The sequence below is a fragment of the Filicampus tigris genome, chromosome 1 (assembly GCF_054856515.1).
Source record: "Filicampus tigris isolate MCC_2025a chromosome 1, RoL_Ftig_1.0, whole genome shotgun sequence".
Lineage (NCBI taxonomy): Eukaryota > Metazoa > Chordata > Actinopteri > Syngnathiformes > Syngnathidae > Filicampus > Filicampus tigris.
Window position 1 is genome coordinate 16,424,946 of NC_141217.1, and position 18,579 is coordinate 16,443,524.

Consider the following 18,579-nt stretch of genomic DNA (forward strand, 5'->3'; position numbering starts at 1 on the left):
GATATTTGCACTTGAATTGTTATTGCTCATGTAAATGTCTGGATTTTGTATTGTCTTTTTAAATGAATGGAATTGGTGTTATTTTCTTGTAACTTGTTTGTTCATGAACGCTCACTAGCAGTTTAGCCTATAGATGATGATACACATGACGTTATTGACAGTAAAGGAAAAAAAAAAACAATGTATAGAGGTGAACGCAACAAGTTTGTACTCATTCTTGCCCAAAAACACTTATTGAAATAAACACTCTGTATGTCAGCTTCATTTTTAAAAACATGTTTAATGTGTGTAAAGCAGAGAAGTATTAAGGTCCAAAGGTAATTTTCCATTCTACGTTTGCTCCTATTTTGCTGGTCCTGGACTGACTCATGTAGCATCACATATCAGACAGCATATCGGCTCTGCCATTTAGTGCGCCGTGCTAAAAAAAAAAACAAAAACAAAAAAAAAACAAGAATTAAATGTGTTAATAAAAGTAATTACGATAATAATCATGTGATAGATTTCCACCAGAGTTGTTGACTTACATGTGCGTGTACATTTGGGAAGGCTGGGAATCCACTGACCGTCGCCACCACAGGTGACCGTGCTCGGGCCGACCACTCTGTAACCAGGGTGACAGTCAATGGTGATCGTGTCCCGGTGTTGATAAAGTCTGGTGTGAGCTCGCGTCCAGGAGGCGTTGGGCACTTCTGGAGATGGACATGTGATATCTGTGGAGAAACTCCAACTTTTATTCATGGCAAATTGTAAATAAATTTGTGTAAAGATGACTGTTTGACTATTTGTGTGGCAGACCTCTGCACGAAGGAGGTGTGCTCCATGTGCCGTTCTCTGTGCACCATATCGCCTTGTTCCCCAAGAGGGTCGTCCCCTTGTGGCATTCATACACAACCACACTCCTGTACTTGTACGATGCTTCCTCGTTGCCATTTCGCTCTGCATTGGCCACCTCTGGAGGCTCTTCACACACCACCACTGGAACGGAGAGAAAATGTAGCTCGCACAATGGAAAGGTACAAAGTGCAACAAATGTTGTCGTTGCACCTTCACAATAGGGAGCGTGACCATCCCAGCCAAAACTCTTGCAATTCCTGGTTGGTCGTCCTACAAGCTGAAACCTGGTGACAGGGTGAACACTCACAACCTCTCCACTAATAAAGAGATATGCATGTGAAGCACAAGAACGATTTGAGTGTCTCACCCTTCATCACAGTGAGCTGTAGCAATGTCTCCAAACTCTACTCCGGTATACATGAAACGTCCATTTTTAATTTCCCCAGCAGAACCACACAGCTTCCCTTTACAGAATGGAAAAAAAAACATTTTATGGTGGCTTTTAAGGGGAGGTCAAGTCAAAATGTTCTTTCCAATATATACTCTTCACCCCCACTAGTCTCAACACAGTCTTCTGATTAACTTTTTGAGCACCGACGTGAAATGCCGTCAATGGGAATCCTAACGAAGACGTCAATTGCTGCCATCTATGTTTTTTGGGGGATTTTTTTTTGGGTGGGAATGGGTGGAGAAAAGTCTTGGCCAACTCTGATTCAATCATTAAAGGCCAGCAGATGACACCATTGGATCTCTTTCGGATTATCTTAATGAGTAAGGTCCTAAAAAACAAACAAGGACACAAACAGGGCGGACCCTTGGAAGTGTGACAGTAACAGTGTAAGAGTGTACCAAAACAAAGAAAAGATGATGGAAAGTAAAGGATATTTCTGGTTGAAAGTGTGTTGTAAAATTTTGTAAAAATTATCTCTATGTAATCCAGAGTTCTTTACAACGCATATGATGTTTCAAGACTTGTGCATGATAATATGAAACACTGGATTAAAACACAAATGTCATATCCAATTGTTCAATAAATCCTGATTCATAGAGAAGCTAATTGTTGGTTAAAATGAAAAACAAAAATAAAATCTTCACTGAACATTGCATTAACTATTAGGAAAATGAAACTAAAGTAACAATTTGGAAAACACTTTTCAGTAAAACAGTTTGGCTTTTGTAACATCTCTACAATATAACAGTTTCTGTCAGTCTGCAGTAAATAAATGAATCAAAAAGACTCAAGAAAATGACCTCACGTTCACACTTAATCAGAAGCGGTGTCCACAGTCCACTGATACACCTCCGATATCTGCTGCCTCCCGCTGGACTGTAGCCGACATCACACGTGTACTTGACTCGCTCACCAGAGGCAAAGGACGTCCTGGTAATGAACTCATCAGCGAGGTTAGCGTGAGACTCATCCAAATTTGACGGAGCACTGCAGCCACCTGCAGGGCGGAAAGTGCAACATTTGTGTAAAGGACTATTATGCCACACGGTGGCCAGAGCCTGCTGAGCTTTCTTGATCAACACACGTTCTGCTGAAATGATTTAGATTTTTAAATTTTGATTTCATTTAAAGAGGACGTCAATCCAAACATATTTTTGTCCAGAATATGTTTTATGCAGGTCCACTAGTTGAAATTCTGATTAATATTGCGTTTGTGGGATAAGACTTAATCCACCAGTTTTTAGCCATCTTCGGGGGCGGCCATTTTGTCACTTCTGTCGACTGAAGATGACACCGAAGTTGCTAAGGGCTCAGATAACGACCAATCACGGCTTTCGGTCATTATCTGAGTTCTGACAACAGAAGTGACAAAATGGCCGCTGAGCTAGCTAAAAATGGGTGGATTTCTCATATTCCACAAACGCAGTCTGGGATGACTTCCTCTTTAAGGAAATTGATTGGAAAGAAAAAAAAAACTTATGACAGTGCACCCCCAACCACAATAGGTTTTTGTCATGATTTCAGTTCAGTTCAGTTCAGTACTACACATGACAGTAGTCACTCACTCTTCTGCCACTCGTGAGTATATTGACGCCTATTGTTTGCAAACTTTTGAGAAAAAGCAATATTGTTGCTCACCTTGACGAGCAGGTGAGGTCAGACACTGGGGCAGTTTGGGCTTCCACTGGCCTGAGGGGCTGCAAGTGACGTGTTGAGGGCCATCTAACAGGAAACCTGCACTGCAAGTAAAGGTCACTTTCTTGCCCGCCCGGTGTATTGAATCATCAGCCCCATTAATCCTCACTGAGTTGGCCACTTCCGGAGTGGAGCAGGTGGTGTCAATTTCTGCACAAAGCAAAATCATATTCTTTAAATTGTGACAAGTTGCTCCTGACGTGTCTTCATCAGACATCTGTGCTGAGGCCAATCACATATTTGTGATGACTGCATAATTAGATCCACATCCTTATCCTGCTACACCGATAATTGATCCATTGCGGCCTACCATCCATTTTCTTTAGTGATCGGACCCAATTGAAAATTGTGTAAAATACACAATTGTGTCGCTTGTGTACTGTATTATGCACTACTTACTTTCTGTACTGGGTGACAAAGGATGAGAAGAACCTTCTCCTTATCTCGCACTTTCTTGTTTTCTACCAATCACACGTCACTAAAATACCAACAAAATTCTTGTTGCAGTGCCACAACAGATTAAGACGATTCAGTTACAGCAACAAATAGCGTGAATCAAGATTGTTTGCTCCACTTTCTGTGCCGTGTCAAGGTCAGTTTAATACAGATTGTTCTTATTTTGGTTCTGAATGTGAAGATGTGATTCTACTGCTGCTCAGTACACTGGCAGATCTACTCTTGTGGGACACGGGGCACTGCATGGTCACACATACAATGGTCACCAAATATTTACTAATTTTTTTATATTCAGAGATGCTAGTAAACTATTCTAGGTGTATTTTTTGTGCTTATTCCAAACCTGCCCATATTTTTTCTTCAGCACATCAGGTTTCGTTTCTAATAATAGTAGCAATGAAATAACTAATACTATATGTAATACTGTATAGTAGTTATGATTACGAATTTAGGGTTAGGTTCAGCAACAGGTGTTTTCTTTTTTTTTTTTTTTTTTTTTCGGAAACATCATAGCTACAAATCACAACACATGGTGAAATCCATATTGCGCAAAATTTTGTAGATGAAAACAAAGAAAGGAAAATATTTGCAGCTTGAAAGAGTTCCTGTAGGGGGGAAAATCATTGTTAAAGTCAACCAAACAAAATTCATTAGCACAGAACATTTACCTTCACATGTGGGAAATTCACCAGTCCATCCAGCCGTCTTACATGTCATGTACTTAGGTCCTTTAAGAGTGTATCTGACAGCAGAAACACACACCATCTTTTTTTTTTAGCACTTCCAATACCTCTTTCAATGACCAGAGTTTACCCGTCATTGCAGATGGCGTAGACCCTCTCCCCAATGACTGCATGTCCTTCATAGCGAAACCATCCGTTACGTAGATCACCAACATTACCACATGATCTCTCTATCGCAAACAGGTAGAGTAGATTAGTCAGGGTTATGATGAAAGAACCAGCTCATGTTTTTCAAGGAAAAATACTAATTGGTAGTGGTTGGGAAATGAAGCTTCATGAAACGCTTCTTTTTGTTGTTTTTACTCCTCTAGATGGTGCTCCTGGTTTTAAAGCTAAAGGTTAGTGCAATGATAATTTATCAAATTTCCACTGCATCTTTAATCCAAGAGTGCCATATAGAGGAGTCAAACATTATCACGAGTGCCTCATTCGCTCATCAGTACTTTAAACCAAGAACAACATTTTGAGGAGAAAAATATCAGAAACGCTTCATTTTTCCATCACTAATAATTGGGCAAATGTAAAGGGAAAGTTAACTTGAGTGCAGGACGCCATCTCGTGGCCGTATGCAAAACGTACAACTGCCCAGGAGTACGTCACTTTAAAAGAAGCAACTTCTGGCAGGTTCGTCACATTTCTTACTTTCGCATTTGAGTGTCAACCTCGTCCAGGTTCCATTGACGCACATCACCGAGAGGCTACCCGTGTATGCGACGAAGTCCTCGGCACACTTGTAGTAAACCTTTTCCCCACTGTCGAACTTTCTGGTGCTCAATTTGTTGTGGAGTCTGGTGGACGGATACTGGGGTGGCGCTGAGCATCCCTTTGGAACCTCAGCTATATTTTAAGAAGCGATGCCATCAACTGTATGTCCAAAAATAATTGTGTCAAATAAAATTACAGCTCTACTTACCCGTGTCAAGTAATGAAATTGATAAACAGAGAATATGCCACACGACGGTCCACATGTTGAATGCGTTCCGGTAAAATGAGGATAACAAGTAAAATGCGGAGGAGGATGGCAATATTTATAGAGGGTTGACCCGATACCTCACACCCGCGCGTGCGGGTGCCCGCACGCACACACAAATTTGGGCCAGGCTTCAATAAAATAAAGGGCACGTACTGGAAGTATCAGCAGCATATTGTATTGTATTTATTATTGTATTGTATTTATCAGACATGAAATGACATATTTGAATAACAGGGTGAAAAGAATTTTGAATTCAAACTATTTGATACATTGTAAAGTTAAATTTGGAAAACAAAAATCGCCCGAAATGCATGCAAATTAAAAAATATATATGACCAACCAAAGGACAGTCAGTTGAAAATGTGTCATGTGGTCCTACCTAAAGTATTAGAGCAATAGTGGATGACTACTGTGTGAACATAAACTCTGAAAAGACTTTTTCTGTCATCATTCAATGCATTAAAACAACAGATTAAAGTTCCCAGACAGTTCTCAGACACAATGTCCTTGCCACTCCTCTCACCATTAATGTCAAATAAACACACAGGCGGGGCTAGATGGGGGCCACAGGAGCATTGGGTCCCTTCTGAAATACGCTTGGATCCCAGGTGCCAGACCGGATTATTGACTTCTGAGTATTTTCAGATTTTGTTCTGGGATTTATTTTTCCACATTTTCTCCCGTCCCACGTAAGGAAATTATAATGAACTTTTCTCTGCATTTTCTGAATCATTTTTTCGGTATGTCCATTTTTTTTGTTGCCGCGCGGGCCCCCCCAAAGGAAAAAAAAATCCTAGCTCCGCCAGAGAAAAAAAACATACAGGTATGTCTTGGATACAGTTATGATCAGCAACTGAAGCAAACAGATCACACAAAGGGCACACATTTAATGAAACTGCACATCTTAAAATAAATATCTCATTAAGTCAAGGAGACTTGTCATCGATTGCCTATAACACACACATTTGTTTACGTAATCCCAGCATGTATGATTCTTTACAAGTGATGTGAAACCAAGCGCAGGTTAAATAACTATGTAAGCACCTAAAAAAGACAAAACCGGAAAATCTAAAATGTTATGCAAAGGCACTGTTGTATGGTTTATTCCTAACTTGCATGTGTCCTTAGCATTAACATTGAACATACTGCACACGTCTACTTCACCGAACAATGATTGTCTCGTCATTATATGCCCCTTTATTAGAGCAATTTGCAAGATTACATTGAATTTCATAGGGTTCAAATGTAATTTAAACAGTCATATTTGAATGTGTGTGCCTTATCTTTGAGTGAAGAAAAACAACTAAGATCAGATGGAAGGGCAGCTGGTGTGATAAAAGCTATTACTGATCAAGGCAAAGTACCGGTGACCTCACGTAAAGAAAATTGCATTACTTGGTCCTGCACTTTATTTTAGGGTTCACAGACACCTATGGGACATTCTTTGACAGCACCAGCCATTTAAAGCCATAACACAAGTGAAATAGTACAAAACTCTTAACACATTTAGAGAGCACTCTCAATTATCAGTATATCTACATTCATGGATGCCATTCCATTCTAGTGCGTTGTTTCTGATTCTATTTGATGAAAGGTAAAAGGGAGAGATGCGGAGGGCATCGTGTTATGTCATCCTTTAATGGGTTACTTGGTAAGAACAAGATCAAGTGGCACAGTGACAAAAGATACAGACCAGCAGGGGACATCAGCAACTCTCCACTGACCAGAGCGAACGACACTGCCAAGGAATATCATTCAACAACCGTAGTGACCTACACAAAAGACAAATAAAACCACTTCTTTCTGCTTTGACATTGTTGCTGAATGATGATGATTATTTATTTATTTATTCAAGCCAAGTTGCTTGGATATTTATTCCAGGAGTCAAATCATTCCATTAAGTATTGATTTCTGAACCCTCCCAAAGTTAAAACTAAAAAGCATCTTGCTTTAAACTAGATTTCTTCAGAAACGGCACTGCATTTTTCCTTTAACCAGTTGCTCTTTTCTTCAAATAAATGATCTCCATTCAAGAGTAATGTTGACAGCAGTTTATAGAATAAAACAAATGTGCTCATTTTATTTATGAGTACATAATAAAGCCAGTGTAAAACAATAATTTTGGTGCTGCCTTTGTCACCATAAACAAGACTGCAGTGTACAGTGACAGTCGGAAGCAAATGCTAACTGAGTGAATTGGCTTCCTCTCAAGTGTTTTCCTACACAATTGACAACCTCGAGGTCAGGAATGTCCAAACTATGGCCTATGGGCCCGACATCCACTTTTCAGCTGCCCGTGGCAAATACTAAAAATTACATTTAAAACTGCTTGCAAGGCTAATTTACAAACATTTTTAAAAGGTGGAGGTGGGCAGAGTGAGAAGGGTGTCTGAAAATTAGGTGCCATTACTACTAATAGAGGTTTATATAGAGAGCTTTTCTAGTATACAAACTATTTATGACTAAAATAGTAACATTTCTCTTCAAAATGCTGGGGAGTAAAGATAACTAAATTTCAGAGGCAAAAATTGTTTCCTCCACTTTCTACTGATTGAAGGTCCGATTTATGAACATATCACATTAATGATCCTCAAGTACTTAAAGCGGAAGTCAACCCAAACATATTTTTTTCAAGAATATCTTCCCAGCAGGCCCACTAGTTGAAACACGGCATTCTGATTAATTTTGCATTTGTGGAATATGACATCACAAAATGACATCACAACTCCTCACAACAACCAATCACGGCTGACCTGTTTTCTAAATCTGAGCTGTGATTGGTCGTTGTGAGCAGTTGTGATGTTATTTTCAGTCGACAGAAAACAAAATGGCTGCCCCCGGAGATGGCTAAAAACCAGTGGATTAACTCTTATTCCACAAACGCACTATTTATCAGAATGCCCCGTTTCAACTAGTGGGCTTGCATAGAACATATTCTTGAAAAAAAAAATGTTTGCGTTGACTTGCAAACAACTGTTTGTGGTACAAGCAGAAGGTACACGTGGCGCAAAGCCAGCCAGGCCAGACATTTGGTCAGCGTGTATGCATGTCAAAACGTTTCCTTAACTGCCACCACAGTCATCTGTGCCTCCTGCACTGAAGCCGTTCAGGGAGTCCTGCAAAGATGCAACGAGAGCACGCTCAAGATTTAATGAAAACACCACACCAAGAGTCACACAAGCCCAACTTGTTCTAATTTTGACATGTGAGCTCACCAGCCAGGGTGAAACACTCCCTGTCTGGATGGCTGTGACAAACAAACCCATTTCCTTCATTTTTGTTTCACCTTCTTCCCAAATTCAACACTGACCTCTCTTTCTCGCAGCTCCACGCCCTCCGATGCCTCAGACAACGGCATGCTGGGTAAAATGGGAGTCTGCGACGAGCGAGGCTGCGGTTGGTTGCCGACGCTGTAAAGGCGAGGCCGTTTGATCTGGTCGTGGCTGGACAGTGGCGTGAAGCTGTTCCGCCGGTAGAAAGCTGGTGGAACGCCCCTTTGTTTGTTCTACTCGGCGACGGCAGACAGAACACAAGAACTGCGTGAAAGGTTTTCACACGACGTCAAATAATTTCGATTTTTTTTTCATCCATTTAGCTTGGGAAATAACTTAGCCCTGCGCTGAAAAGTCCTTGCTAAACGACCTCCCAGAGTGACCAAAAGAAAGAAAAGCATCTTGACATTGCAAAAATAAATAAATACAGAGAGAAAATGCCAGCAAGTTTTGAAAAGTGAGGGAAATTATGACATTTAGCTGGGCAGAGAAAACATCAAGCTGCAGCTTTGGCAGGTTTGTGGCGACAAACTGCCAAAATCCAAAAGACATTGAGAGACAAACAACGCAAGTTCCGACACCTCCCCAAGGTCTGAAACACTGTGTGCTCCGGAAGCTGGAAAGCCATTGTTAAGGTTGCTCCCACCGCTTTGCTTTCAACAAGCCTTTCTCCATAAATGTCCCTCAATATGTTCATGTGGAGCACTCACTCTGTCTAGGACTCCGGGCTGAACGTCTCACTGCAAATAACACACAATTATAACCAGGAAACAAATGTGCAGCTGTTCCTAAAGGAGGAAGTGATGTGCCAAAAGGGTAGCAGAGACAGGCTGTTGTGAGCTAGTATATAAAAAAAAAAATACAGTGCAGCAAAATAAAAAGAAATACATTTACAGTTCAAACTCAACTTCAACCTTTAAAGTGTATGGGACACGATTTGTACAAATTTCAATATGTTGTATGAAACGATAAAATATCCACGTCACAATTAACGGTTTTTCAAATTGATACACATTAACCAAATATTTCCTTGATTTAGCATAATTTTTGAAAATCTTCTGGGCGGGGCAAAATCGTGAAGAAGGCGGATATGACGTTATCGCGCCACGTCTATGACTTGCCGGCTGTGAAGTGTGCTCGTCGTGGTTTTTCCAGCTCACAGAACTATCGAGTTTCTGCATCTTTTATGAGGCGTTGTCATTACATTTTAACCTTCTTAATCATTGGAATGTCATTATTTGTACTCGTACTCCTTCTTAAAAAAGTTTTTAGGGTAACTTATTTTCGTGTCCCTTACACTTGAAGTTTTTGTCGTGTTTCGCGGCATGTGATCATTTAGAACAATAGAGCTTCAAATATTCCAAAAACGCTCTTTTTGAAAGCCTCAATTCAGTCATCATTAAATGGAGAAGTGAACCCAAAAATATCGTTCCAAGAAAATGTGCTATGCAGCCCCACTAGTCCAAGCATGGCATTGTGATTAATATTGCGTTTGTGGAATATGAGTTAAGCAGCAAAGCAACTCCCGTTTTTTTTAACATCACAGGGGGCGGCCATTTTGTCACTTCTGTCGACTGCAAATGACATTGCAGATGCTCAGGGCTCAGATTATAACCAATCATAATCTTGTTACCTGAGCCCTCAGCACCCGTGATGTCATTTTCAGTCTAGAAATGACAAAATGGCCGCCCACAGGGATGTTAAAAAAAACGGGAGGGTTTTGCTGCTTAACTCATATTCCACAAACGCAATATTAATCACAATGCCGTGTTTAGACTAATGAAGGCGCATAGAACATATGGCACAGAATTTTGGGGGGGGTTATATTCTGGGCCGATGGCTGTATTTTGTCAAACCAGCATCTACAGGACATTTTTTTTTTTTTTTTAAATCTTTAGAACCAAATTCGAGATATTTATCCACATCTGATTTGGAAGTTCAGCTGATGATTTCAGGTGACGAAAACTAACGAAGAAACCTGCTACCCAGTTCCTAATAAGACATAATCAAAAGCTTACTAATGGTCTGTCCCTGTGAGTGTTGACAGCCTCCACCTTTAGGTCAAACATATCCACTTTACAACCTAGTGGCGGGGGGACAAGAAAACATGTGTCAATACCACAAATGGATACGCTTCACGTCGGGTTCAGCTGACTCGAGAACAGTGAGGGGAACTTACCATAAGCCACAGGGGTGAGTTTGAGGACAGTGTGCAGGGGACACTTCAAGTATGGAAGATCGTCTGTGACAAAGAAGTACAAATGATCAGCTTTCTTTGTTGGGCAGGGGGGCTAATCTCTCCATTTCTGATGCAGGATGTTGTGTTCATACTACCCAAAAAAAAAGCAACCCACACACGTCTTTTTCTTTTTTTGTCATCAAAACTGTTTCGTCTGTCTGTCCACGCCTAATCGTTGCTCGGACCCTGAGTCATAGTCCAATGCTTTCTTCCATTACAAATGATGCAACCACGCATCATTTGGTACAAGTCTCCAATGACATTACTCAATCAGCAGCTCATGCTAGAACATTTTCCATCTGTTACTGCCTGACGCACTGGGTTCCGGCACTCCTTTTTCGGGGCATTCTGAATAAGCGACCAAAACAGTTGAATAACATCGAACAGTCGGACTAAAGCAATGCTGAGCGCGTTTCCGAAAAAGGCTGAACTCAACATTATATTCTCGTGCTTTTCTACCTGCGCTCTTGTCCAGGAAGTAGGCAAGCAAGCAGCGCATGACGGCCTGATGACAGATGACCAACACGTTGCCCTGTCGCTCCAACTCCATGATAACTGGCTCCAGCCGCTGCACCAGGTCCTGATAAGACTAAAGTCCCCCAAAATAAGCACATCCACAGTGATTCAACAGTGACTCAAGTAGTCATCAATTATACAAATGAAATATGAAATTACTTCTCCTCCAGGATAACGGTAGTGATACTTGTCCTGGTACCTCATGGCGTACTCATCTGGGTAGGTTTCCTCAATTTTTTTGTAAGTCATCTCTTCACACACTCCCTGAAACGCAAAGCAATAAAACCCCAAACCACCGATGACTCGACTGCCGGTATGCCGCGACTCTTTAAAGGACATACAGCATCAATCTCGTTCAGGATCTTCCACTGCTCGTAGGGAACGCCAAGCTCCTCTGCAGTTTGAATGGTGCGCCGCAGCTGACTGGTCCAAACTTTCAGGTCTGACAGACGATGTTCTTCTATAAAACCTTTCAATGCCACAGAAAACTAAAAAAAAACAACAAAAAAACGTAGTTAGTAAATAGAAAAATAACAAGTTTATTTAACAGTATTAGAAGGGTACATTCAAAGTTTAAAAAGTGCTGAAAGGCAAGAGTGCGCTCAGCACCTGTTTGCCTCTGTCCGACAGCTCGGAATCGCCGCCGATGCGTCCTTCCAGATTGTGATAGCTCTCTCCATGTCGACAGATGTAGATGGAGTGGGAGTGCACGTGGATGTTCATTAGGTAGTAGACTATTTTACTCTGAATGTAATCCTGCACCCTGTTGACCAGGAAACGACGGCCGACATTGATGACCTGAATAAAGGACAGGCCCCTGCAAGCAGAAAATGACCATGATGAACATACAGTAAGTGAATCTGTTTAAAAAAAAAATGACAATGATAATCAGATAACTCAGGGCGTTCAGTGGCAGAGGCTAAAAGGTTCCTGGTATCTTGAAAGTGTATGAATACCATATAATTATATAACTGTAACTATAAAAGTGTACATAAATTACAACCTAATGCTGTAGAATTTATAAAATGACTGCGTCATCATCTCCCTCTGCTGGCCAACTTGTGCAACATCAAAACATTTTATTTTTTTATTCAAAATGTCCAAGGAGTAAATGGCATAGGTTCATGTCTATGCCACGTAAAACATCTTACTTGTCACGTTCATCTGGATCCAAAGGCTGGTAAGTTACTTTATAACATTCTATCCTCTTGAGAAAATCGTCCATGACACTTTCTCTGTCCCTCTCTGGGTAGTCTGGACTGGACACCTTCACTTCCTATAAAAATGGGGGAAGAAAAAAAAAAAAAAGACAGACCATTATGATACCAGAATGTAACTAAAATTGCATTAGAGCATCAAATTGAATATTCGGTTTGTTTTTCAAATGAAAATGTTAGTGTTGCTTATTACCAGGATGTTTGCGGCGATGACATCTGGATCATCACATATAGATTCTACAAAAAAAACCTGAAAGAAAAAAGTTATTTATAATAAGACAGACTAACTATCTGTATAGCATAGCTACTATTACATTGAATGATCAGAAAGGTTTTGACCTTATATGAATTATCCCTTGCAAAATTAAGGATGAGCTCCCGTCTCTCCCTGGTAGTGTTGGTAGCGTCAAATACCTGCACCGCAAAATGAGGCATTTAGCCCAAATCAAGAAAAACCTGAGATATAGTGGTTGTTTTTTGTTTGTTTTCTTACAGCAATCTGCCCTCCTTCCTCGTTCAGGTAGGACTTGACATCTTGTAGTGCCACCAGAGCACACTGCCTGAAAAAACAAAGTTATATGAATGTTCCTGCAACGCACAACCAGCCAGTCGTATTTCTTAAAGTGGAAATCAACCCAAACATATGTTTTTCAAGAATGTGTTTAGCCATCTCTGGCGGCGGCCATTTTGCCACTTATGTCGACTGAAAACAACAAACGACATAAATGCTCAGGGCTCAGATGACGACCAGTCATGGCTCAGCTTCAGAAAACAGGTGAGTTGTGATTGGTCGTTACCTGAACCCTGAGGAACTGTGATGTTATTTTCAGTCGACAGAAGTGACAAAATGCCCCCCCCCCCCCCGATATGGCTGAAAAATGGTGGATTAACTCTTACTCCACAAACGCAATATTTATCAGAATGCCTTGTTTAAACTCGTGGGCCTGCATAGAACATATTCTTGAAAAAAATATGTTTGGGTTGACTTCCCGTTTAAACGTCTAGTTACTTCACTAGCTTGCTGGGCTAGCATGACTCACTTTCTTATTTGCATGGCTTCTTCGTTGTCATGTCTGAAAAAGTCATAGGACTTGTATGACTTCACGGCTTTTCTCCTATAAACTCCAAGGTTGAATACTGTGGGCAAACCATATAAGAGTGTGAAAACAAAAACCTTTCTAGGCGGTGACCTTCATATCAACTGCGCCCTACAAACCGGTTCACCTGCATTCCAGCAGTGTTCAACTACAGAGACACGCAGTGTTGACATAGACACAATCACATACTGTACTTCACAATTAGTAGAAAATGCGAGCGGAGGAACATCTCTGAACATATCAGTCGGTTAGAATTTACAACAAGCAAAGAACAGTGTGGGAGTTATTAAGAATGCAACCTGTGACTGAAAGGCCCTCGGTTTGATTTTCCAGATAGAGGGAGGGAAGGTGAGAGTAGCGCCCCCTAACTTTAGCTAGCTACCTAACCTTCTGACTAACTCCATTTCTGTTCCTCAATCATTTAAAAGCTGCTCACCACTACAGTTTTTACTTTGTCCATTTGATTGATAGCTTTAATGAAGTGGTTACGTAACTTTAATGTATGAATATGTCCACAACAATATGCTCAAGACATTTTTTTCAAGCTATGCAAGCCCACTACTTGAAACAAGGCATTCTGATTAATATTGTATTTGTGGAATAAGAGTTAATCCACTCGTTTTTAGCCATCTCTGGGGGCAGCCATATTTTCACTTGGTCGTTACCTGAGCCCTGAGTAGTTGTGATGTCAATGTCATTTTCAGTCAGCAGAAATGACAAAATGGCCGCCCTCTGAGATGGCTAAACAGAGGTGGATTTTGCTGCTTAACTCATATTCCACCAACGCAATATTAATCAGAATGCCGTGTTTCAACTAGCGAGCCTGCTGGGAACATATTCCTGAAAAAATATGTCTGGGTTGATTTCCGCTTTAATTTAACAGAGCTGCAGTGGATGCACAATACACACAAGAGACATGAGGCCTAAATGTCAGTAAGTTCCAAGTCACTCGATCTCGATTTGCATCCCAGTAACTCACAGTAAAATCTCCAATAAAACTGAGTCCTGTCCCAAATTAGTCGTCCTAGTCCCAAAGATGACTATTAAGCAGTATATAAACTTATCGGTTGTGATCATCTTAACCGATTTCAAAATACATGAGTGCCCGCACTTGATGAGGAAAGTAGCAGCATGTGTTTGCTCTTACTGCTTTTACAGTGTGCGGTGTATTCAAGATGACAAACATAGCACACCGCACACATAACAGCATCTGGCGTATTACCAAAACGGATTTGCGCCCAATCCCAATTAAATAAGATCCAGTATCGATCAACTAATCTCAAGCAATTCGCAATCAAGACCCAAGTAACTCAGCCCAGCTGGGAAGAGGTTAGTCGGTTAGTTCAAGTAGCAATTAGCTAATCCAAGAAAGTCTCACGGATTTAGCCAAGTAAGAAAAATGATAGTCAAACCAGGCCTAAGTAATGAAACAGTTTTGCGCTGAACATTTCAAACGCTTACCGGTACTATTACTGTTTAATTTTTTTTTTTTGTTAAAGGGAATCAACCTTTTTTTTTTTTTTTTAAAGGGGAAATCAACCCAGACACATTCCAGCAGGCCCACTAGTTGAAACACGGCATTCTGATTAATATTGCGTTTGTGGAATATGAGTTAAGCAACAAAATCCACCCGTTTCTAGCCAATCACAGCTGACCTGTTTCCTGAAGCTGAGCTAAAAATGATGGCTAAAAACAGGTGGATTCCCTCTTATTCCACAAACGTAATATTTATCAGAATGCCTTGTTTTAACTAGTGGCCTTGCATGCATAGAACACATTCTTGAAAAAAATGTTTCGGTTGACCTCCCCTTTAAATAATGGGTCATAACACTGTATTTAGCATATACAGTATGGGCAATAGTTGTCTTTCAGCTTTATTGAACAGACGAAGACATGAACCATGAAAGAACAGGATGCGACAAGGACAGTCAAGACGACAAGGTCAGAGAGTTTACGGTGCTACGAATTGCAGCAGAAAGCAGCCTAAGTCACAGGTTTTGAATTTACTCATGTCTTGATACCAACCCTTAGTCGGCACTCCAATCCAGTTGAGGTAGCGCGTCAGCTTCTTGGACATATAGGTTTTCCCCCGAGCAGGCAAGCCAATCATCACAATCACAGTTGGAGAATTGGTCATGTAGGAGGCCCAGGCTGCAAAATAATGTAACAATAAAGTGAGCCTTAATAGTTTGCGTAATGGCTTAAAGATAATTTGTCACGCGGAACAACAAGGTCTACTCTGTTACCATTGCACTTGCTCTTTTGATTGTTTTAAATTTCTGTTTTACAAGTGTTTTTCATTCACTTATTTACATAGGTTAGTGATAGACCACTGCACGCTCCAATTTAAAATTCCTGTGACGTCGCTAGTACCATAGGAAAGGAACTCAATCATAAACTGAGGGCCCCTTTTAAATGTTTTTATGTGAACAAAGGCATGCTGGGGAACAGGCCAAGTCAGTGCTGCAATATCACATTCAGATTAATGTTTTACCCGCAACTGCATGTCTGTTGGTTGACTTTTTAGCAAACATGATTAGTAACCTACTGGAGCTTGGGTGAGCAAAATATCAAATTATAAATACACAGTTTTCATGTTTCCATAAAGGCAAGACAAATGTGTAAGAGGCAAATACCTGACAAGACCAGACTTGCCCCTAATCCTTAAGGCAGTCACGATGAAATCATTCAGTAAAATAATTCATGGAATCATTTCAGATCCATCTAGACACACGTCGCATTTCCTCTGGTTCTGAATAAGACTCACCTCTGGTACTTCACTTGGGTTAGTATACAACGTTGAATAGTTAATCCTTAAGGAACGCAAGTGAGTCCACCTTTCACCCTTGAGGCATGAAGAGAAAACAAACCACTTACAGCACTTTTTCTCAGTCCTTTTGGACTCCATTGAGCCATCTGCCATGTCTGCTTGTCTCTGATTCCAGGCAGCCATGGCAAGTCAGCTTGCTGATGTTCCCTAATTAGGATGAAGCCTGTCAGGGTGAAGTCAGCATCTTTGTGTGGAGGACTGGATGATAATGCCATCCAAGGATCACAGCAATACAGCCAAATGCAAAAGATAAGAAGCAGTGAGTGGTGAAAATTACTGTGTGCGAGTAAGGGACGGCTGCACCAGTTCTTAATAATGGGTCAGTTTGCTGATCATTTAGTAAAGAAGTCAATATGATTAAATAAAATAAAAGCTACACATGTGGAATCACACCATTTAATACAAATAGATGATCAACTTCAGATTGTGAATAATAATCAATCAGCAATGCAGCGTTACAGGACATTAAATTAAGCAAAGCACTGTCAAGGGATCATTTGTTAAAGTTATGATGCGGAAAATAGAACATTGTAAAGACAAGTGCATGACGATGAAATGCGCAAGTATGACCATAGCACACGTCAAAGCTGCTCGAGACTTTACTCCATTACCGGCCGTAAGAGTTCCTCATTTCTGTTTTACGCAATACCTTATAGTGACACAACAAAGCGACTGACAGCGCGGTAAGAAAGAACAGACGTTGAAGACTCACCGAGTCCACGGCAGGTGCCGATCAACGTTCGTTTTCTTCTTAGTAAAACTGGTCGCATCAACCGGCGACACCTTCCTCTCCTCGGATGTTTTGTGCTCCTCCTCCTGGTTGTCTTAGCAGGAAGTGCAGCCCGCTCAAATTTACCCTCACAACAACTACAAGATCCGGCAATAACTACAAATTAAAACACATCAACCGCCAACCATCATTTATGAATTCTGTTTACAACAGTATGCTTATAATCCAAATTTAAGAAAGAGTAATCTTACACATTTTGATAGAGGAGCTGCTTGACGGTCACATTTAGTTTTTAAAGGTGCAGTCTGTAATGTTCAAGTTGCTTGGAATACAATACAAAAAAGGTGCAAAACATGGAATGCTACTGGTTTGATGTCGTATTCACATGCAGTCTGCATGTGAAAATCATTACTCCAATTCCCTTGTTACTTTTGTTGACAAAAGTGTTCCTTTTTAAAGGCCCAATGTGTAGAATTTAGTGCCGTCTAGTGGTGAACTAATATAATGCAATGACCTAAGCTCGAAGTCCATGAAGCGCGTGCACTACGGTGCATCAGTCAGAGAGATCACACTTTGCAAGCCTACCACCAATTTCTTCAGCAGTGGTACAAGCAAAATGTTATCACAAACGACTTCTACTATTACCTAAAGTGACAAAGTAATTGCATTGCATTTGTTACACGTGCTGTAGTCATGATGTGGAGGAAATAACGTTAGCTAAGTTGATCTCCTTTGGGTACCCATAGCAGAAAGATGGTGCTTTTAACCAATTAATAAATAATTTAATGATTCAAATGACCAACAAACACAAAAATTAATCATTACATTCTGATAAAGCAGTTTTAAGAAAAACAGCTACATTAATGTGACACAAATTAAGACAAATGTAGCAGGTCATAGGAGGGCCTGCTTTAATCTATAATGTTTACATCTTATTTCATGTATAGATTTTTTTTTTGTCACTTACCCATGGCTGGAATTACTGTCCATTCCTTTTTGGGGCAGGTTGCAACATAAGGCGAATTAGTGTAATGACATTGTCAATGACTACAAAACAAAGTTGTCAACCAGAAGCTTCTGAATTCTGGGGATGCAACATTATACATGACGAAAGTAAATGTCAGTAACGTTCACTTTTATTGTGAAGGTTATTGTGCCCTTGTTATACAGAGCTGCGCATCGCCTTACCGCCACCGAGTTCTCATTTGCATATTTAATCGACTCACGTGGTCCCAGTCGATCCGAGTCAGTCAAATGACGACAAGAACGAATTTAACCTATACCACGTCACACGCAGGTGCCGCACTCCTGACACACGGCCGAGTAAGGAAAAAACAAAAAAACAAAACAAAATAGTGTTGTGTACCTCATGGTCCCACGTACACAATGAAATATATCCCATATCACCACTCTGTGTCTACTGTCTGTTGGTTTCGATTGATATTTTCTCTTTGTTTGGGGGCGTTTCTGCTCATGCAGGCGCCTGTGTGCCACGTGTAGATTATGTTCTCGACGTCGATTGG

General features: G+C 40.7%; 2 protein-coding genes across 4 annotated transcripts; both read right to left on the reverse strand.

Moving 5' to 3' along the window:
* Positions 1–260: 260 nt before the first annotated feature.
* On the reverse strand, positions 261–5,292 carry LOC147153002 (complement receptor type 1-like). Of its 2 annotated transcripts, XM_086015441.1 has the most exons (11): positions 5,096–5,292; positions 4,825–5,019; positions 4,253–4,352; positions 4,108–4,181; positions 2,927–3,133; positions 2,094–2,285; positions 1,205–1,301; positions 1,048–1,121; positions 799–978; positions 528–713; positions 261–421 (listed from the first exon to the last, which is right to left on the reverse strand). In XM_086015441.1, exons 1-11 carry the CDS (start codon positions 5,148–5,150, stop codon positions 384–386), a joined length of 1,398 nt encoding a protein of 465 aa, XP_085871567.1. In that variant the 5' UTR covers positions 5,151–5,292; the 3' UTR covers positions 261–383. The 2 variants fall into 2 exon arrangements, with proteins under 2 accessions (XP_085871567.1, XP_085871482.1); XM_086015356.1 differs by having other exon boundaries at positions 261–713.
* Positions 5,293–5,314: 22 nt separating this feature from the next.
* Positions 5,315–18,171, reverse strand: LOC147153003 (6-phosphofructo-2-kinase/fructose-2,6-bisphosphatase 2-like). Of its 2 annotated transcripts, XM_086015193.1 has the most exons (17): positions 18,024–18,171; positions 17,039–17,212; positions 16,374–16,524; positions 15,522–15,647; positions 13,440–13,536; positions 12,893–12,959; positions 12,739–12,813; positions 12,593–12,649; positions 12,334–12,458; positions 11,792–11,999; positions 11,524–11,670; positions 11,342–11,446; positions 11,126–11,255; positions 10,607–10,669; positions 10,446–10,510; positions 8,466–8,660; positions 5,315–8,271 (listed from the first exon to the last, which is right to left on the reverse strand). In XM_086015193.1, the coding sequence occupies exons 3-17, from the start codon at positions 16,447–16,449 to the stop codon at positions 8,218–8,220; spliced, it is 1,590 nt and encodes a 529-aa protein (XP_085871319.1). In that variant the 5' UTR covers positions 16,450–16,524; positions 17,039–17,212; positions 18,024–18,171; the 3' UTR covers positions 5,315–8,217. The 2 variants fall into 2 exon arrangements, with proteins under 2 accessions (XP_085871319.1, XP_085871353.1); XM_086015227.1 differs by lacking the exons at positions 5,315–8,271; positions 8,466–8,660 and adding an exon at positions 9,138–9,167.
* Between the last annotated feature and the right edge of the window lie 408 nt (positions 18,172–18,579).